Below are 18,641 nucleotides of genomic sequence, written 5' to 3'. Positions count from 1 at the left end.
CAATACATCGGCCTCCAGCCGACTTGTCTCCAAGGGTCTGTTGCTGCCTCGGGCACCATATGATCCTTCTCCTGTAGGTCTTGATTTTCGAATCCGACGCAAAAGTGATAGTGAATAGTAACGTTCAGCGCCTCTTGATGACGATAGAACTCTCAAATTGCGTCGAGATTCAATACATCGGCCTCCAGCGGACTTGTCTCCAAGGGGATATTGCTGTCTCGAGCACCGTATGAACTTCTCCTGTGAGTAGATTTTCGAATCCGACGCATAAATGATAGTTAATTGTAACGTTCAGGGCCTTCTAATGACGATAGGACACTCAAATTGCGTCGAGATTCAACACATCGTCCTCCAGCCGACTTGTCTCCAAGGGGATATTGCTGTCTCGGGCACAATATGATCCCTCTCCTGTGAGTCTAGATTTCCGAATCCGACGCAAAAATAATAGTGAATTGTAACGTTCAGCGCCTCCCAATGACGATAGAAGACTCAAATTGCTTCGCGATCCAATATATCGTCCTCCTGCCGACTTGTCTCCAAGGGTCTATTGCTGCCTCGGGCACCTTATGGTCGTTCTCCTGTGAGTCTAGATTTTCGAATCCGACGCAAAAATGATAGTTAATTGTAACGTTCAGGGCCCTGTAATGACGATGGAACACTCAAATTGCGTCGAGATTCAATACATCGGCCTCCAGCCGACTTGTTTCCATGGGTCTATTGCTGCCTCGGGCACCTTATGGTCGTTCTCCTGTGAGTTTAGATTATCGAATCCGACGCAAAAATGATAGTTAATTGCAACGCTCAGGGCCTCCTAATGCCGATGGAACACTCAAATTGCGTCGAGATTCAATACATCGTCCTCCAGCCGACTTGTCTCCAAGGGTCTAATGCTGCCTCGGGCACCTTATGGTCGTTCTCCTGTGAGTTAAGATTATCGAATCCGACCCAAAAATGATAGTTAATTGTAACGTTTAGGGCCTCCTAATGACGATGGAACACTCAAATTGCGTCGTTATTCAATACATCGGCCTCCAGCCGACTTGTCTCCAAGGGTCTGTTGCTGTCTCGGGCACCTTATGGTCGTTCTCCTGTGAGTTTAGATTTTCGAATCCGACGAAAAACTGATAGTTAATTGTAACATTCAGGGCCTCCTAATGACGATGGAACACTCATTTTGCGTCGCGATCCAATACATCGTCCTCCAACCGACTTGTCTCCAAGGGTCAATAGCTGCCTCGGGCACCGTATGGTCGTTCCCCTGTGAGTTTAGATCATCGAATCCGACGCAAAAATGATAGTTAATTGTAACGTTTAGGGCCTCCTAATGACGATGGGACACTCAAATAGCGTCGAGATTCAATAAATCGTCCTCCAGCCGACTTGTCTCCAAGGGGATATTGCTGTCTCTGGCACAATATGATCCTTCTCCTGTGAGTCTAGATTTTCGAATCCGACGCAAAAATGATAGTGAATTGTAACGTTCAGCGCCTCCTAATGACGATAGAAGACTCAAATTGCGTCGGGATTCAATACATCGTCCTCCAGCCGATTTGTCTCCAAAGGGATATTGCTGCCTCGGGCACCAAATGGTTCGTCTGCTGTGAGTCTAGATTTTCGAATCCGACGAAAAACTGATAGTTAATTGTAACATTGAATGCCTCCTAATGACGATGGAACACTCAAATTGCGTCGCGATCCAATACATCGTCCTCCAGCCGACTTGTCTCCAAGGATCTAATGCTGCCTCGATCACTTTATGGTCGTTCTCTTGTAAGTCTAGATTTTCGAATCCGACGCAAAAATGATAGTTAATTGTAACGTTCAGGGCCGCCTAATGACGATGGGACACTCAAATTGCGTCGAGATTCAATACATCGTCCTCCAGCCGACTTGTCTCCAAGGGTCTATTGCTGCCTCGGGCACCTTATGGTCGTTCTCCTGTGAGTCTAGATTTTCGAACCCGACGCAAAAATTATAGTTAATTGTAACGTTCAGGGCCTCCTAATGAAGATGGAAAACTCAAATTGCGTCGAAATTCAATACATCGTCCACCAGCCGACTTGTCTCCAAGGGTCTATTGCTGCCTCGGGCACCTTATGGTCGTTCTCCTGTGAGTCTAGATTTTCGAACCCGACGCAAAAATGATAGTTAATTGTAACGTTCAGGGCCTCCTAATGAAGATGGAAAACTCAAATTGCGTCGAGATTCAATACATCGGCCTCCAGCCGACTTGTCTCCAAGGGTCTATTGCTGCCTCGGGCACCTTATGGTCGTTCTCCTGTCAGTCTAGATTTTCGAATCCGACGCAAAAAGGATAGTTAATTGTAACGTTCAGAGCCATGTAATGACGATGGAACACTCAAATTGCGTCGAGATTCAATACATCGGCCTCCCACCGACTTGTCTCCAAGGGTGATGCTGCCTCGGGCACCTTATGGTCGTTCTCCTGTGAGTTTAGATTATCGAATCCGACGCAAAAATGATAGTTAATTGTAACGTTTAGGGCCTCCTAATGACGATGGAACACTCAAATTGCGTCGATATTCAATACAACGGCCTCCAGCCGACTTGTCTCCAAGGGTCTGTTGCTGCCTCGGGCACCATATGATCCTTCTCCTGTAGGTCTTGATTTTCGAATCCGACGCACAAGTGATAGTGAATAGTAACGTTCAGCGCCTCTTGATGACGATAGAACTCTCAAATTGCGTCGAGATTCAATACATCGTCCTCCAGCCGACTTGTCTCCAAGGGTCTAATGCTGCCTCGGGCACCTTATGGTCGTTCTCTTGTAAGTCTAGATTTTCGAATCCGACGCAAAAATGATAGTTAATTGTAACGATCATGGCCTCCTAATGCCGATGGAACTCTCAAATTGCGTCGAGATTCAATACATCGGCCTCCAGCGGACTTGTCTCCAAGGGGATATTGCTGTCTCGAGCACCGTATGAACTTCTCCTGTGAGTAGATTTTCGAATCCGACGCATAAATGATAGTTAATTGTAACGTTCAGGGCCTTCTAATGACGATAGGACACTCAAATTGCGTCGAGATTCAATACATCGTCCTCCAGGCGACTTGTCTCCAAGGGGATATTGCTGTCTCGGGCACAATATGATCCTTCTCCTGTGAGTCTAGATTTCCGAATCCGACGCAAAAATGATAGTGAATTGTAACGTTCAGCGCCTCCGAATGACGATAGAAGACTCAAATTGCGTCGAGATTCAATACATCGTCCTCCAGCCGATTTGTCTCCAAGGGGTATATTGCTGTCTCGAGCACCGTATGAACTTCTCCTGTGAGTAGATTTTCGAATCCGACGCGAAACTGATAGTTAATTGTAACATTCAGGGCCTCCTAATGACGATGGAACACTCAAATTGCGTCGCGATCCAATACATCGTCCTCCAGCCGACTTGTCTCCAAGAATCTAATGCTGCCTCGGGCACCTTATGGTCGTTCTCCTGTGAGTTTAGATTATCGAATCCGACGCAAAAATGATAGTTAATTGTAACGTTCAGGGCCTTGTAATGACGATGGAACACTCAAATTGCGTCGAGATTCAATACATCGGCCTCCAGCCGACTTGTCTCCAAGGGGATATCGCTGCCTCGGGCACCACATGGTCCTTCTCCTGTGAGTCTAGATTTTCGAATCCGACGCAAAAATGATAGTGAATTGTAACGTTCAGCGCCTCCCAATGACGATAGAAGACTCAAATTGCTTCGCGATCCAATATATCGTCCTCCAGCCGACTTGTCTCCAAGGGTCTATTGCTGCCTCGGGCACCTTATGGTCGTTCTCCTGTGAGTCTAGATTTTCATATCCGACGAAAATGATAGTTAATTGTAACGTTCAGGGCCCTGTAATGACGATGGAACACTCAAATTGCGTCGAGATTCAATACATCGGCCTCCAGCCGACTTGTTTCCATGGGTCTATTGCTGCCTCGGGCACCTTATGGTCGTTCCCCTGTGAGTTTAGATTATCGAATCCGACGCAAAAATGATAGTTAATTGGAACGCTCAGGGCCTCCTAATGCCGATGGAACACTCAAATTGCGTCGAGATTCAATACATCGTCCTCCAGCCGACTTGTCTCCAAGGGTCTAATGCTGCCTCGGCAACATTATGGTCGTTCTCCTGTGAGTTTAGATTATCGAATCCGACGCAAAAATGATAGTTAATTGCAACGCTCAGGGCCTCCTAATGCCGATGGAACACTCAAATTGCGTCGAGATTCAATACATCGTCCTCCAGCCGACTTGTCTCCAAGGGTCTGTTGCTGCCTCGGGCACCTTATGGTCGTTCTCCTGTGAGTTTAGATTTTCGAATCCGACGAAAAACTGATAGTTAATTGTAACATTCAGGGCCTCCTAATGACGATGGAACACTCATTTTGCGTCGCGATCCAATACATCGTCCTCCAACCGACTTGTCTACAAGGGTCAATAGCTACCTCGGGCACCGTATGGTCGTTCCCCTGTGAGTTTAGATTATCGAATCCGACGCAAAAATGATAGTTAATTGTAACGTTTAGGGCCTCCTAATGACGATGGGACACTCAAATTGCGTCGAGATTCAATAAATCGTCCTCCAGCCGACTTGTCTCCAAGGGGATATTGCTGTCTCTGGCACAATATGATCCTTCTCCTGTGAGTCTAGATTTTCGAATCCGACGCAAAAATGATAGTGAATTGTAACGTTCAGCGCCTCCTAATGACGATAGAAGACTCAAATTGCGTCGGGATTCAATACATCGTCCTCCAGCCGATTTGTCTCCAAAGGGATATTGCTGCCTCGGGCACCAAATGGTTCGTCTGCTGTGAGTCTAGATTTTCGAATCCGACGAAAAACTGATAGTTAATTGTAACATTGAATGCCTCCTAATGACGATGGAACACTCAAATTGCGTCGCGATCCAATACATCGTCCTCCAGCCGGCTTGTCTCCAAGGATCTAATGCTGCCTCGATCACTTTATGGTCGTTCTCTTGTAAGTCTAGATTTTCGAATCCGACGCAAAAATGATAGTTAATTGTAACGTTCAGGGCCGCCTAATGACGATGGGACACTCAAATTGCGTCAAGATTCAATACATCGTCCTCCAGCCGACTTGTCTCCAAGGGTCTATTGCTGCCTCGGGCACCTTATGGTCGTTCTCCTGTGAGTCTAGATTTTCGAACCCGACGCAAAAATGATAGTTAATTGTAACGTTCAGGGCCTCCTAATGAAGATGGAAAACTCAAATTGCGTCGAGATTCAATACATCGTCCACCAGCCGACTTGTCTCCAAGGGTCTATTGCTGCCTCGGGCACCTTATGGTCGTTCTCCTGTGAGTCTAGATTTTCGAACCCGACGCAAAAATGATAGTTAATTGTAACGTTCAGGGCCTCCTAATGAAGATGGAAAACTCAAATTGCGTCGAGATTCAATACATCGGCCTCCAGCCGACTTGTCTCCAAGGGTCTATTGCTGCCTCGGGCACCTTATGGTCGTTCTCCTGTCAGTCTAGATTTTCGAATCCGACGCAAAAAGGATAGTTAATTGTAACGTTCAGAGCCATGTAATGACGATGGAACACTCAAATTGCGTCGAGATTCAATACATCGGCCTCCCACCGACTTGTCTCCAAGGGTGATGCTGCCTCGGGCACCTTATGGTCGTTCTCCTGTGAGTTTAGATTATCGAATCCGACGCAAAAATGATAGTTATTTGTAACGTTTAGGGCCTCCTAATGACGATGGAACACTCAAATTGCGTCGATATTCAATACAACGGCCTCCAGCCGACCTGTCTCCAAGGGTCTGTTGCTGCCTCGGGCACCATATGATCCTTCTCCTGTGAGTCTAGATTTTCGAATCCGACGCAAAAATGATAGTTAATTGTAACGTTCATGTCCTCCTAATGCCGATGGAACTCTCAAATTGCGTCGATATTCAATACATCGGCCTCCAGCGGACATGTCTCCAAGGGGATATTGCTGTCTCGAGCACCGTATGAACTTCTCCTGTGAGTAGATTTTCGAATCCGACGCATAAATGATAGTTAATTGTAACGTTCAGGGCCTTCTTATGACGATGGGACACTCATTTTGCGTCGCGATCCAATACATCGTCCTCCAACCGACTTGTCTCCAAGGGTCAATAGCTGCCTCGGGCACCGTATGGTCGTTCTCCTGTGAGTTTAGATTATCGAATCCGACGCAAAAATGATAGTTAATTGTAACGTTTAGGGCCTCCTAATTACGATAGGACACTCAAATTGCGTCGAGATTCAATACATCGTCCTCCTGCCGATTTGTCTCCAAAGGGATATTGCTGCCTCGGGCACCAAATGGTTCGTCTCCTGTGAGTCTAGATTTTCGAATCCGAATCAAAAATGATAGTTAATTGTAACGTTCAGATCCTTGTAATGACGATGGAACACTCAAATTGCGTCGAGATTCAATACATCGGCCTCCAGCCGACTTGTCTCCAAGGGTCTAATGCTGCCTCGGGCACCTTATGGTCGTTCTCTTGTAAGTCTAGATTTTCGAATCCGACGCAAAAATGATAGTTAATTGTTACGTTCATGGCCTCCTAATGTCGATGGAACTCTCAAATTGCGTCGAGATTCAATACATCGGCCTCCAGCGGAATTGTCTCCTAGGGTCTATTGCTGTCTCGAGCACCGTATGAACTTCTCCTGTGAGTAGATTTTCGAATCCGACGCAAAAATGATAGTTAATTGCAACGCTCAGGGCCTCCTAATGCCGATGGAACACTCAAATTGCGTCGAGATTCAATACATCGTCCTCCAGCCGACTTGTCTCCAAGGGTCTGTTGCTGCCTCGGGCACCTTATGGTCGTTCTCCTGTGAGTTTAGATTTTCGAATCCGACGAAAAACTGATAGTTAATTGTAACATTCAGGGCCTCCTAATGACGATGGAACACTCATTTTGCGTCGCGATCCAATACATCGTCCTCCAACCGACTTGTCTCCAAGGGTCAATAGCTACCTCGGGCACCGTATGGTCGTTCCCCTGTGAGTTTAGATTATCGAATCCGACGCAAAAATGATAGTTAATTGTAACGTTTAGGGCCTCCTAATGACGATGGGACACTCAAATTGCGTCGAGATTCAATAAATCGTCCTCCAGCCGACTTGTCTCCAAGGGGATATTGCTGTCTCTGGCACAATATGATCCTTCTCCTGTGAGTCTAGATTTTCGAATCCGACGCAAAAATGATAGTGAATTGTAACGTTCAGCGCCTCCTAATGACGATAGAAGACTCAAATTGCGTCGGGATTCAATACATCGTCCTCCAGCCGATTTGTCTCCAAAGGGATATTGCTGCCTCGGGCACCAAATGGTTCGTCTGCTGTGAGTCTAGATTTTCGAATCCGACGAAAAACTGATAGTTAATTGTAACATTGAATGCCTCCTAATGACGATGGAACACTCAAATTGCGTCAAGATTCAATACATCGTCCTCCAGCCGACTTGTCTCCAAGGGTCTATTGCTGCCTCGGGCACCTTATGGTCGTTCTCCTGTGAGTCTAGATTTTCGAACCCGACGCAAAAATGATAGTTAATTGTAACGTTCAGGGCCTCCTAATGAAGATGGAAAACTCAAATTGCGTCGAGATTCAATACATCGTCCACCAGCCGACTTGTCTCCAAGGGTCTATTGCTGCCTCGGGCACCTTATGGTCGTTCTCCTGTGAGTCTAGATTTTCGAACCCGACGCAAAAATGATAGTTAATTGTAACGTTCAGGGCCTCCTAATGAAGATGGAAAACTCAAATTGCGTCGAGATTCAATACATCGGCCTCCAGCCGACTTGTCTCCAAGGGTCTCTTGCTGCCTCGGGCACCTTATGGTCGTTCTCCTGTCAGTCTAGATTTTCGAATCCGACGCAAAAAGGATAGTTAATTGTAACGTTCAGAGCCATGTAATGACGATGGAACACTCAAATTGCGTCGAGATTCAATACATCGGCCTCCCACCGACTTGTCTCCAAGGGTGATGCTGCCTCGGGCACCTTATGGTCGTTCTCCTGTGAGTTTAGATTATCGAATCCGACGCAAAAATGATAGTTAATTGTAACGTTTAGGGCCTCCTAATGACGATGGAACACTCAAATTGCGTCGATATTCAATACAACGGCCTCCAGCCGACCTGTCTCCAAGGGTCTGTTGCTGCCTCGGGCACCATATGATCCTTCTCCTGTGAGTCTAGATTTTCGAATCCGACGCAAAAATGATAGTTAATTGTAACGTTCATGTCCTCCTAATGCCGATGGAACTCTCAAATTGCGTCGATATTCAATACATCGGCCTCCAGCGGACATGTCTCCAAGGGGATATTGCTGTCTCGAGCACCGTATGAACTTCTCCGGTGAGTAGATTTTCGAATCCGACGCATAAATGATAGTTAATTGTAACGTTCAGGGCCTTCTTATGACGATGGGACACTCATTTTGCGTCGCGATCCAATACATCGTCCTCCAACCGACTTGTCTCCAAGGGTCTAATGCTGCCTCGGGCACCTTATGGTCGTTCTCTTGTAAGTCTAGATTTTCGAATCCGACGCAAAAATGATAGTTAATTGTTACGTTCATGGCCTCCTAATGTCGATGGAACTCTCAAATTGCGTCGAGATTCAATACATCGGCCTCCAGCGGAATTGTCTCCTAGGGTCTATTGCTGTCTCGAGCACCGTATGAACTTCTCCTGTGAGTAGATTTTCGAATCCGACGCATAAATGATAGTTAATTGTAACGTTCAGGGCCTTCTAATGAGGATGGGACACTCAAATTGCGTCGTGATTCAATACATCGGCCTCCAGCCGACTTGTCTCCAACAGTCTACTGCTTCCTCAGGCACCTAATGGTCGTTCTCCTGTGAGTTTAGATTTTCGAATCCGACGAAAAACTGATAGTTAATTATAACATTCAGGGCATCCTAATGCCGATGGAACACTCATTTTGCGTCGCGATCCAAAACATCGTCCTCCAACCGACTTGTCTCCAAGGGTCAATAGCTGCATCGGGCACCGTATGGTCGTTCTCCTGTGAGTCTAGATTTTCGAATCCGACGCAAAAATGATAGTTAATTGTAACGTTCAGGGCTTTGTAATGACGATGGAACACTCAAATTGCGTCGAGATTCAATACATCGGCCTCCAGCCGACTTGTCTCCAAGGGGATATCGCTGCCTCGGGCACCACATGGTCCTTCTCCTGTGAGTCTAGATTTTCGAATCCGACGCAAAAATGATAGTGAATTGTAACGTTCAGCGCCTCCTAATGACGATAGAAGACTCAAATTGCGTCGCGATCCAATATATCGTCCTCCAGCCGACTTGTCTCCAAGGGTCTATTGCTGCCTCGGGCACCTTATGGTCGTTCTCCTGTGAGTCTAGATTTTCGAAACCGACGCAAAAATGATAGTTAATTGTAACGTTCAGGGCCTTGTAATGACGATGGAACACTCAAATTGCGTCGAGATTCAATACATCGTCCTCCAGCCGACTTGTCTCCAAGGGTCTGTTGTTGCCTCGGGCACCGTATGGTCGTTCTCCTGTGAGTTTAGATTATCGAATCCGACGCAAAAATGATAGTTAATTTTAACGTTCAGGGCCTCCTAATGACGATGGAACACTCAAATTGCGTCGCGATCCAATACATCGTCCTCCAGCCGACTTGTCTCCAAGGGTCTATTGCTGCCTCGGGCAGCTTATGGTCGTTCTCCTGTGAGTCTAGATTTTCGAATCCGACGCAAAAATGATAGTTAATTGTAACGTTCAGGGCCTTCTAATGACGATGGGACACTCAAATTGCGTCGAGATTCAATACATCGGCCTCCAGCCGACTTGTCTTCAACTGTCTATTGCTGCCTCGGGCACCTAATGGTCGTTCTCGTGTGAGTTTAGATTTTCGAATCCGACGAGAAACTGATAGTTAATTGTAACATTCAGGGCCTCCTAATGACGATGGAACACTCATTTTGCGTCGCGATCCAATACATCGTCCTCCAACCGACTTGTCTCCAGGGGTCAATAGTTGCCTCGGGCACCGTATGGTCGTTCCCCTGTGAGTTTAGATTAACGAATCCGACGCAAAAATGATAGTTAATTGTAACGTTTAGGGCCTCCTAATGACGATGGGACACTCAAATTGCGTCGAGATTCAATACATCGTCCTCCAGCCGACTTGTCTCCAAGGGGATATTACTGTCTCGGGCACAATATGATCTTTCTCCTGTGAGTCTAGATTTTCGAATCCGACGCAAAAATGATAGTGAATTGTAACGTTCAGCGCCTTCTAATGACGATAGAAGACTCAAATTGCGTCGAGATTCAATACTTCGTCCTCCAGCCGATTTGTCTCCAAGGGGTATACTGCTGTCTCGAGCACCGTATGAACTTCTCCTGTGAGTAGATTTTCGAATCCGACGCGAAACTGATAGTTAATTGTAAGGTTCAGGGCCTTGTAATGACGATGGAACACTCAAATTGCGTCGAGATTCAATACATCGGCCTCCAGCCGACTTGTCTCCAAGGGTCAATGGCTGCCTCGGGCACCGTATGGTCGTTCCACTGTGAGTTTAGATTATCGAATCCGACGCAAAAATGATAGTTAATTGTAACGTTTAGGGCTTCCTAATGACGATGGGACACTCAAATTGCGTCGAGATTCAATACATCGTCCTCCAGCCGATTTGTCTCCAAGGGGATATTGCTGCCTCGGGCACCAAATGGTTCGTCTGCTGTGAGTCTAGATTTTCGAATCCGTCAATAGCTGCCTCAGGCACCGTATGGTCGTTCCCCTGTGAGTTTAGATAATCGAATACGACGCAAAAATGATAGTTAATTGTAACGTTTAGGGCCTCCTAATGACGATGGGACACTCAAAATGCGTCGAGATTCAATACATCGTCCTCCAACCGACTTGTCTCCAAGGGGATATTGCTGTCTCGGGCACAATATGATCTTTCTCCTGTGAGTCTAGATTTTCCTATCCGACGCAAAAATGATAGTTAATTGTAACGTTCAGGGCCTTCTAATGACGATGGAACACTCAAATTGCGTCGAGATTCAATACATCGGCCTCCAGCCGACTTGTCTCCAAGGGGATATCGCTGCCTCGGGCACCACATTGTCCTTCTCCTGTGAGTCTAGATTTTCGAATCCGACGCAAAAATGATAGTGAGTTGTAACGTTCAGCGCCTCCTAATGACGATAGAAGACTCAAATTGCGTCGCGATCCAATACATCGTCCTCCAGCCGAATTGTCTCCAAGGGTCTATTGCTGCCTCGGGCACCTTATGGTCTTTCTCCTATGAGTATAGATTTTCGAATCCGACGCAAAAATGATAGTTAATTGTAACGTTCAGGGCCTTGTAATGACGATGGAACACTCAAATTGCGTCGAGATTCAATACATCGTCCTCCAGCCTACTTGTCTCCAAGGGTCTATTGCTGCCTCGGGCACCGTATGGTCGTTCTCCTGTGAGTTTAGATTATCGAATCCGACACAAAAATGATAGTTAATTTTAACGTTCAGAGCCACCTAATGCCGATAGAACACTCAAATTGCGTCGAGATTCAATACATCGGCCTCCAGCCGACTTGTCTCCAAGGGTCTATTGCTGCCTCGGGCACCTTATGGTCGTTCTCCTGTGAGTCTAGATTTTCGAATCCGACGCAAAAATTATAGTTAATTGTAACATTCAGGGCCTCCTAATGACGAAGGAACACTCAAATTGCGTCGCGATCCAATACATCGTCCTCCAGCCGACTTGTCTCCAAGGATCTAATGCTGCCTCGGACACTTTATGGTCGTTCTCCTGTGAGTCTAGATTTACGAATCCGACGCAAAAATGATAGTTAATTGTAACGTTCAGGGCCGCCTAATGACGATGGAACACTCAAATTGCGTCGAGATTCAATACATCGTCCTCCAGCCGACTTGTCTCCAAGGGTCTATTGCTGCCTCGGGCACCTTATGGTCGTTCTCCTGTGAGTTTAGATTATCGAATCCGACGCAAAAATGATAGTTAATTATAACGTTCAGGGCCTCCTAATGCCGATGGAACGCTCAAATTGCGTCGAGATTCAATACATCGGCCTCCAGCCGACTTGTCTCCAGTGGTCTATTGCTGCCTCGGGCACCTTTTTGTCGTTGTCCTGTGAGTCTAGATTTTCGAATCCGACGCAAAAATGATAGTTAATTGTAACGTTCAGGGCCCTGTAATGACGATGGAACACTCAAATTGCGTCGAGATTCAATACATCGGCCTCCCGCCGACTTGTCTCCAAGGGTCTGTTGCTGCCTCGGGCACCTTATGGTCGTTCTCCTGTGAGTTTAGATTATCGAATCCGACGCAAAAATGTTAGTTAATTGTAACGTTTAGGGCCTTGTAATGACGATGGGACACTCAAATTGCGTCGAGAATCAATACATCGTCCTCCAGCCGACTTGTCTCCAAGGGTCTAATGCTGCCTCGGGCACCTTATGGTCGTTCTCCTGTGAGTTTAGATTATCGATTCCGACGCCAATATAATAGTTAATTGTAACGTTTAGGGCCTCCTAATGACGATGGAACACTCAAATTGCGTCGATATTCAATACATCGCCCTCCAGCCGACTTGTCTCCAAGGTGCCTCGGGCACCTTATGGTCGTTCTCCTGTGAGTTTAGATTATCGAATCCGACGCAAAAATGTTAGTTAATTGTAACGTTCATGGCGTTCTAATGACGATGGAACACTCAAATTGCGTCGAGATTCAATACATCGGCCTCCAGCCGACTTGTCTCCAAGGGGATATCGCTGCCTCGGGCACCACATTGTCCTTCTCCTGTGAGTCTAGATTTTCGAATCCGACGCAAAAATGATAGTGAATTGTAACGTTCAGCGCCTCCTAATGACGATAGAAGACTCAAATTGCGTCGCGATCCAATACATCGTCCTCCAGCCGAATTGTCTCCAAGGGTCTATTGCTGCCTCGGGCACCTTATGGTCTTTCTTCTATGAGTATAGATTTTCGAATCCGACGCAAAAATGATAGTTAATTGTAACGTTCAGGGCCTTGTAATGACGATGGAACACTCAAATTGCGTCGAGATTCAATACATCGTCCTCCAGCCTACTTGCCTCCAAGGGTCTGTTGCTGCCTCGAGCACCGTATGGTCGTTCTCCTGTGAGTTTAGATTATCGAATCCGACACAAAAATGATAGTTAATTTTAACGTTCAGAGCCACCTAATGCCGATGGAACACTCAAATTGCGTCGAGATTCAATACATCGGCCTCCAGCCGACTTGTCTCCAAGGGTCTATTGCTGCCTCGGGCACCTTAGGGTCGTTCTCCTGTGAGTCTAGATTTTCGAATCCGACGCAAAAATGATAGTGAATTGTAGCGTTCAGGGCCTTCTAATGCCGATGGAACACTCAAATTGCGTCGAGATTCAATACATCGGCCTCCAGCCGACTTGTCTCCAAGTGTCTATTGCTGCCTCGGGCACCTTATGGTCGTTCTCCTGTGAGTCTAGATTTTCGAATCCGACGCAACAATGATAGTTAATTGTAACATTCAGGGCTTCCTAATGACGATGGAACACTCAAATTGCGTCGCGATCCAATACATCGTCCTCCAGCCGACTTGTCTCCAAGGGTCTATTGCTGCCTCGGGCAGCTTATGGTCGTTCTCCTGTGAGTCTAGATTTTCGAATCCGACGCAAAAATGATAGTTAATTGTAACGTTCAGGGCCTTCTAATGACGATGGGACACTCAAATTGCGTCGAGACCAATACATCGGCCTCCAGCCGAATTGTCTTCAACGATCTATTGCTGCCTCGGGCACCTAATGGTCGTTCTCCTGTGAGTTTAGATTTTCGAATCCGACGAGAAACTGATAGTTAATTGCAACATTCAGGGCCTCCTAATGACGATGGAACACTCATTTTGCGTCGCGATCCAATACATCGTCCTCCAACCGACTTGTCTCCAGGGGTCAGTAGTTGCCTCGGGCACCGTATGGTCGTTCCCCTGTGAGTTTAGATTATCGAATCCGACGCAAAAATGATAGTTAATTGTAACGTTTAGGGCCTCCTAATGACGATGGGACACTCAAATTGCGTCGAGATTCAATACATCGTCCTCCAGCCGACTTGTCTCCAAGGGGATATTGCTGTCTCGGGCACAATATGATCTTTCTCCTGTGAGTCTAGATTTTCGAATCCGACGCAAAAATGATAGTGAATTGTAACGTTCAGCGCCTTCTAATGACGATAGAAGACTCAAATTGCGTCGAGATTCAATACATCGTCCTCCAGCCGATTTGTCTCCAAGGGGTATACTGCTGTCTCGAGCACCGTATGAACTTCTCCTGTGAGTAGATTTTCGAATCCGACGCGAAACTGATAGTTAATTGTAAGGTTCAGGGCCTTGTAATGACGATGGAACACTCAAATTGCGTCGAGATTCAATACATCGGCCTCCAGCCGACTTGTCTCCAAGGGTCAATGGCTGCCTCGGGCACCGTATGGTATAGGAATGGATTCCAGCAACGCAATATGACTTTGTGGAAGAAGTTGTTTGCCAGGCATCAGACATCAATGACAATGAAATGAAATCATTTGAATTGGGTGGCGGAAAAGTGCTGCTGGTAAAGCAGGGCGGTAAGCTGTCTGCAATTGCCAACAAGTGTTCACATTATGGAGCTCCTCTATCTTCGGGGGTCTTGGGAGATGGACGTGTCCGCTGCCCCTGGCATGGAGCTTGCTTTAATGTTCATACAGGTGACATTGAAGAGTTTCCTGGTTTGGATAGTGTTCCATGCTTTAGTGTGAGAGTAACATCAGATGGTGGTGTTGCTATTAGAGGAAAACGAAGTGATCTGAAATCTGCAAAGCGAGTGAAGCCAATGCAGACTCGTGATCCAGTAAACCAAGATACTTTCGTCATTGTTGGAGCAGGTGCAGCTGGTATGTCTTGTGCTGAGACATTAAGGCAGGAGGGTTTCAGGGGCCGGCTGGTTCTTATAACAGCTGAGAGGTATCCTCCTTACGACCGCATCAAGCTTAGTAAAATGTTGGATGCAACCATTGATAAGTTGGCAACGAGGCAAGATAGTTTTTATCAGGAATATAATATTGAACTCATGCTGTCAACTGAAGTCACTGGTTTGGACACGCATCACAAGCAGCTGAAGTTGGGAAGTAATACTCTGAACTACACGTCCCTTTTTTTGGCTACTGGTGCAAACCCACGTGTACCTTCAATTCCAGGAAGTACATTGGAGAATGTGTTTAGATTATCGAATCCGACGCAAAAATGATAGTTAATTGTAACGTTTAGGGCCTCCTAATGACGATGGGACACTCAAATTGCGTCGAGATTCAATACATCGTCCTCCAACCGACTTGTCTCCAAGGGGATATTGCTGTCTCGGGCACAATATGATCTTTCTCCAGTGAGTCTAGATTTTCCTATCCGACGCAAAAATGATAGTTAATTGTAACGTTCAGGGCCTTGTAATGACGATGGAACACTCAAATTGCGTCGAGATTCAATACATCGTCCTCCAGCCTACTTGTCTCCAAGGGTCTGTTGCTGCCTCGAGCACCGTAGGCGCTGATGACCTCGATGTTGAGCGCCCATAAACCCCAACACACACACTCGAGCACCGTATGGTCGTTCTCCTGTGAGTTTAGATTATCGAATCCGACACAAAAATGATAGTTAATTTTAACGTTCAGAGCCACCTCCAGCCGACTTGTCTCCAAGGATCTAATGCTGCCTCGGACACTTTATGGTCGTTCTCCTGTGAGTCTAGATTTACGAATCCGACGCAAAAATGATAGTTAATTGTGACGTTCATGGCCTCCTAATGCCGATGGAACTCTCCAATTGCGTCGAGATTCAATACATCGGCCTCCAGCGGAACTGTCTCCAAGGGGATATTGTTGTCTCGAGCACCGTATGAACTTCTCCTGTGAGTAGATTTTCGAATCCGATGCGAGACTGATAGTTAATTGTAAGGTTCAGGGCCTTGTAATGACGATGGAACACTCAAATTGCGTCGAGATTCAATACATCGGCCTCCAGCCGACTTGTCTCCTACGGTGTATTGCTGCCTCGGGCACCTTATGGTCGTTCTCCTGTGAGTTTAGATTTTCGAATCCGACGAAAAACTGATAGTTAATTGTAACATTCAGGGCCTCCTAATGACGATGGAACACTCAAATTGCGTCGAGATTCAATACATCGGCCTCCAGCCGACTTGTCTCCAAGGGTCTATTGCTGCCTCGGGCACCATATGGTCGTTCTCCTTTGAGTCTAGATTTTCGAATCCGACGCAAAAATGATAGTTAATTGTAACGTTTAGGGCCTCCTAATGACGATGGGACACTCAAATTGCGTCGAGATTCAATACATCGTCCTCCAACCGACTTGTCTCCAAGGGGATATTGCTGTCTCGCTCACAATATGATCTTTCTCCTGTGAGTCTAGATTTTCCTATCCGACGCAAAAATGATAGTTAATTGTAACGTTCAGGGCCTTCTAATGACGATGGAACACTCAAATTGCGTCGAGATTCAATACATCGGCCTCCAGCCGACTTGTCTCCAAGGGGATATCGCTGCCTCGGGCACCACATTGTCCTTCTCCTGTGAGTCTAGATTTTCGAATCCGACGCAAAAATGATAGTGAATTGTAACGTTCAGCGCCTCCTAATGACGATAGAAGACTCAAATTGCGTCGCGATCCAATACATCGTCCTCCAGCCGAATTGTCTCCAAGGGTCTATTGCTGCCTCGGGCACCTTATGGTCGTTCTGCTGTGAGTCTAGATTTTCGAATCCGACGCAAAAATGATAGTTAATTGTAACATTCAGGGCCTCCTAATGACGAAGGAACACTCAAATTGCGTCGCGATCCAATACATCGTCCTCCAGCCGACTTGTCTCCAAGGATCTAATGCTGCCTCGGACACTTTATGGTCGTTCTCCTGTGAGACTAGATTTACGAATCCGACGCAAAAATGATAGTTAATTGTAACGTTCAGGGCCGCCTAGTGACGATGGAACACTCAAATTGCGTCGAGATTCAATACATCGGCCTCCAGCCGACTTGTCTCCAAAGGTCTATTGCTGCCTCGGGCACCTTATGGTCGTTCTCCTGTGAGTCACAGATTTTCGAATGCGACGCAAAAATGATAGTTAATTGTAACATTCAGGGCCTCCTAATGACGATGGAACACTCAAATTGCGTCGCGATCCAATACATCGTCCTCCAGCCGACTTGTCTCCAAGGATCTAATGCTGCCTCGGACACTTTATGGTCCTTCTCTTGTAAGTCTAGATTTTCGAATCCGACGCAAAAATGATAGTTAATTGTAACGTTCAGGGCCGCCTAATGACGATGAACTGTCTAATTGCGTCGAGATTCAATACATCGTCCTCCAGCCGACTTGTCTCCAAGGATCTAATGCTGCCTCGGACACTTTATGGTCGTTCTCCTGTGAGTCTAGATTTACGAATCCGACGCAAAAATGATAGTTAATTGTAACGTTCAGGGACGCCTAATGACGATGGAACACTCAAATTGCGTCGAGATTCAATACATCGTCCTCCAGCCGACTTGTCTCCAATGGTCTATTGCTGCCTCGGGCACCTTTTTGTCGTTGTTCTGTGAGTCTAGATTTTCGAATCCGACGCAAAAATGATAGTTAATTGTAACGTTCAGGGCCCTGTAATGATGATGGAACACTCAAATTGCGTCGAGATTCAATACATCGGCCTCCCGCCAACTTGTCTCCAAGGGTCTGTTGCTGCCTCGGGCACCTTATGGTCGTTCTCCTGTGAGTTTAGATTATCGAATCCGACGCAAAAATGTTAGTTAATTGTACCGTTTAGGGCCTTGTAATGACGATGGGACACTCAAATTGCGTCGAGAATCAATACATCGTCCTCCAGCCGACTTGTCTCCAAGGGTCTAATGCTGCCTCGGGCACCTTATGGTCGTTCTCCTGTGAGTTTAGATTATCGATTCCGACGCAAATATAATAGTTAATTGTAACGTTTAGGGCCTCCTAATGACGATGGAACACTCAAATTGCGTCGATATTCAATAAATCGGCCTCCAGCCGACTTGTCTCCAAGGGTCTAATGCTGCCTCGGGCACCTTATGGTCGTTCTCTTGTAAGTCTAGATTTTCGAATCCGACGCAAAATGATAGTTAATTGTGACGTTCATGGCCTCCTAATGCCGATGGAACTCTCAAATTGCGTCGAGATTCAATACATCGGCCTCCAGCGGAACTGTCTCCAAGGGGATATTGTTGTCTCGAGCACCGTATGAACTTCTCCTGTGAGTAGATTTTCGAATCCGATGCGAAACTGATAGTTAATTGTATGGTTCAGGGCCTTGTAATGACGATGGAACACTCAAATTGCGTCGAGATTCAATACATCGGCCTCCAGCCGACTTGTCTCCAACGGTGTATTGCTGCCTCGTGCACCTTATGGTCGTTCTCCTGTGAGTTTAGATTATCGAATCCGACGCAAAAATGATAGTTAATTGTTACGTTTAGGGCCTCCTAATGACGATGGGACACTCAAATTGCGTCGAGATTCAATACATCGTCCTTCAGCCG

At 46.4% G+C, this 18,641-nt stretch overlaps 1 protein-coding gene across 1 annotated transcript in view; it reads left to right on the top strand.

Moving 5' to 3' along the window:
* Positions 1–15,322, top strand: part of LOC126426786 (apoptosis-inducing factor 3-like) — a 48,175-nt gene extending 32,853 nt beyond the window's left edge. Inside the window, exon 2 of the mRNA XM_050088781.1 lies at positions 14,537–15,322. Within this exon, the coding sequence (XP_049944738.1) occupies positions 14,537–15,322 (786 nt within the window). The remainder of the gene's footprint in view (positions 1–14,536) is intronic.
* The last annotated feature ends 3,319 nt before the right edge of the window (positions 15,323–18,641 follow it).

This window comes from Schistocerca serialis, chromosome 11, assembly GCF_023864345.2.
Source record: "Schistocerca serialis cubense isolate TAMUIC-IGC-003099 chromosome 11, iqSchSeri2.2, whole genome shotgun sequence".
In the NCBI taxonomy this organism is placed as follows: Eukaryota; Metazoa; Arthropoda; class Insecta; order Orthoptera; family Acrididae; genus Schistocerca; species Schistocerca serialis.
Note: the sequence above shows the minus strand (reverse complement) of the source record. Positions and strands in the feature narration are given on the sequence as shown.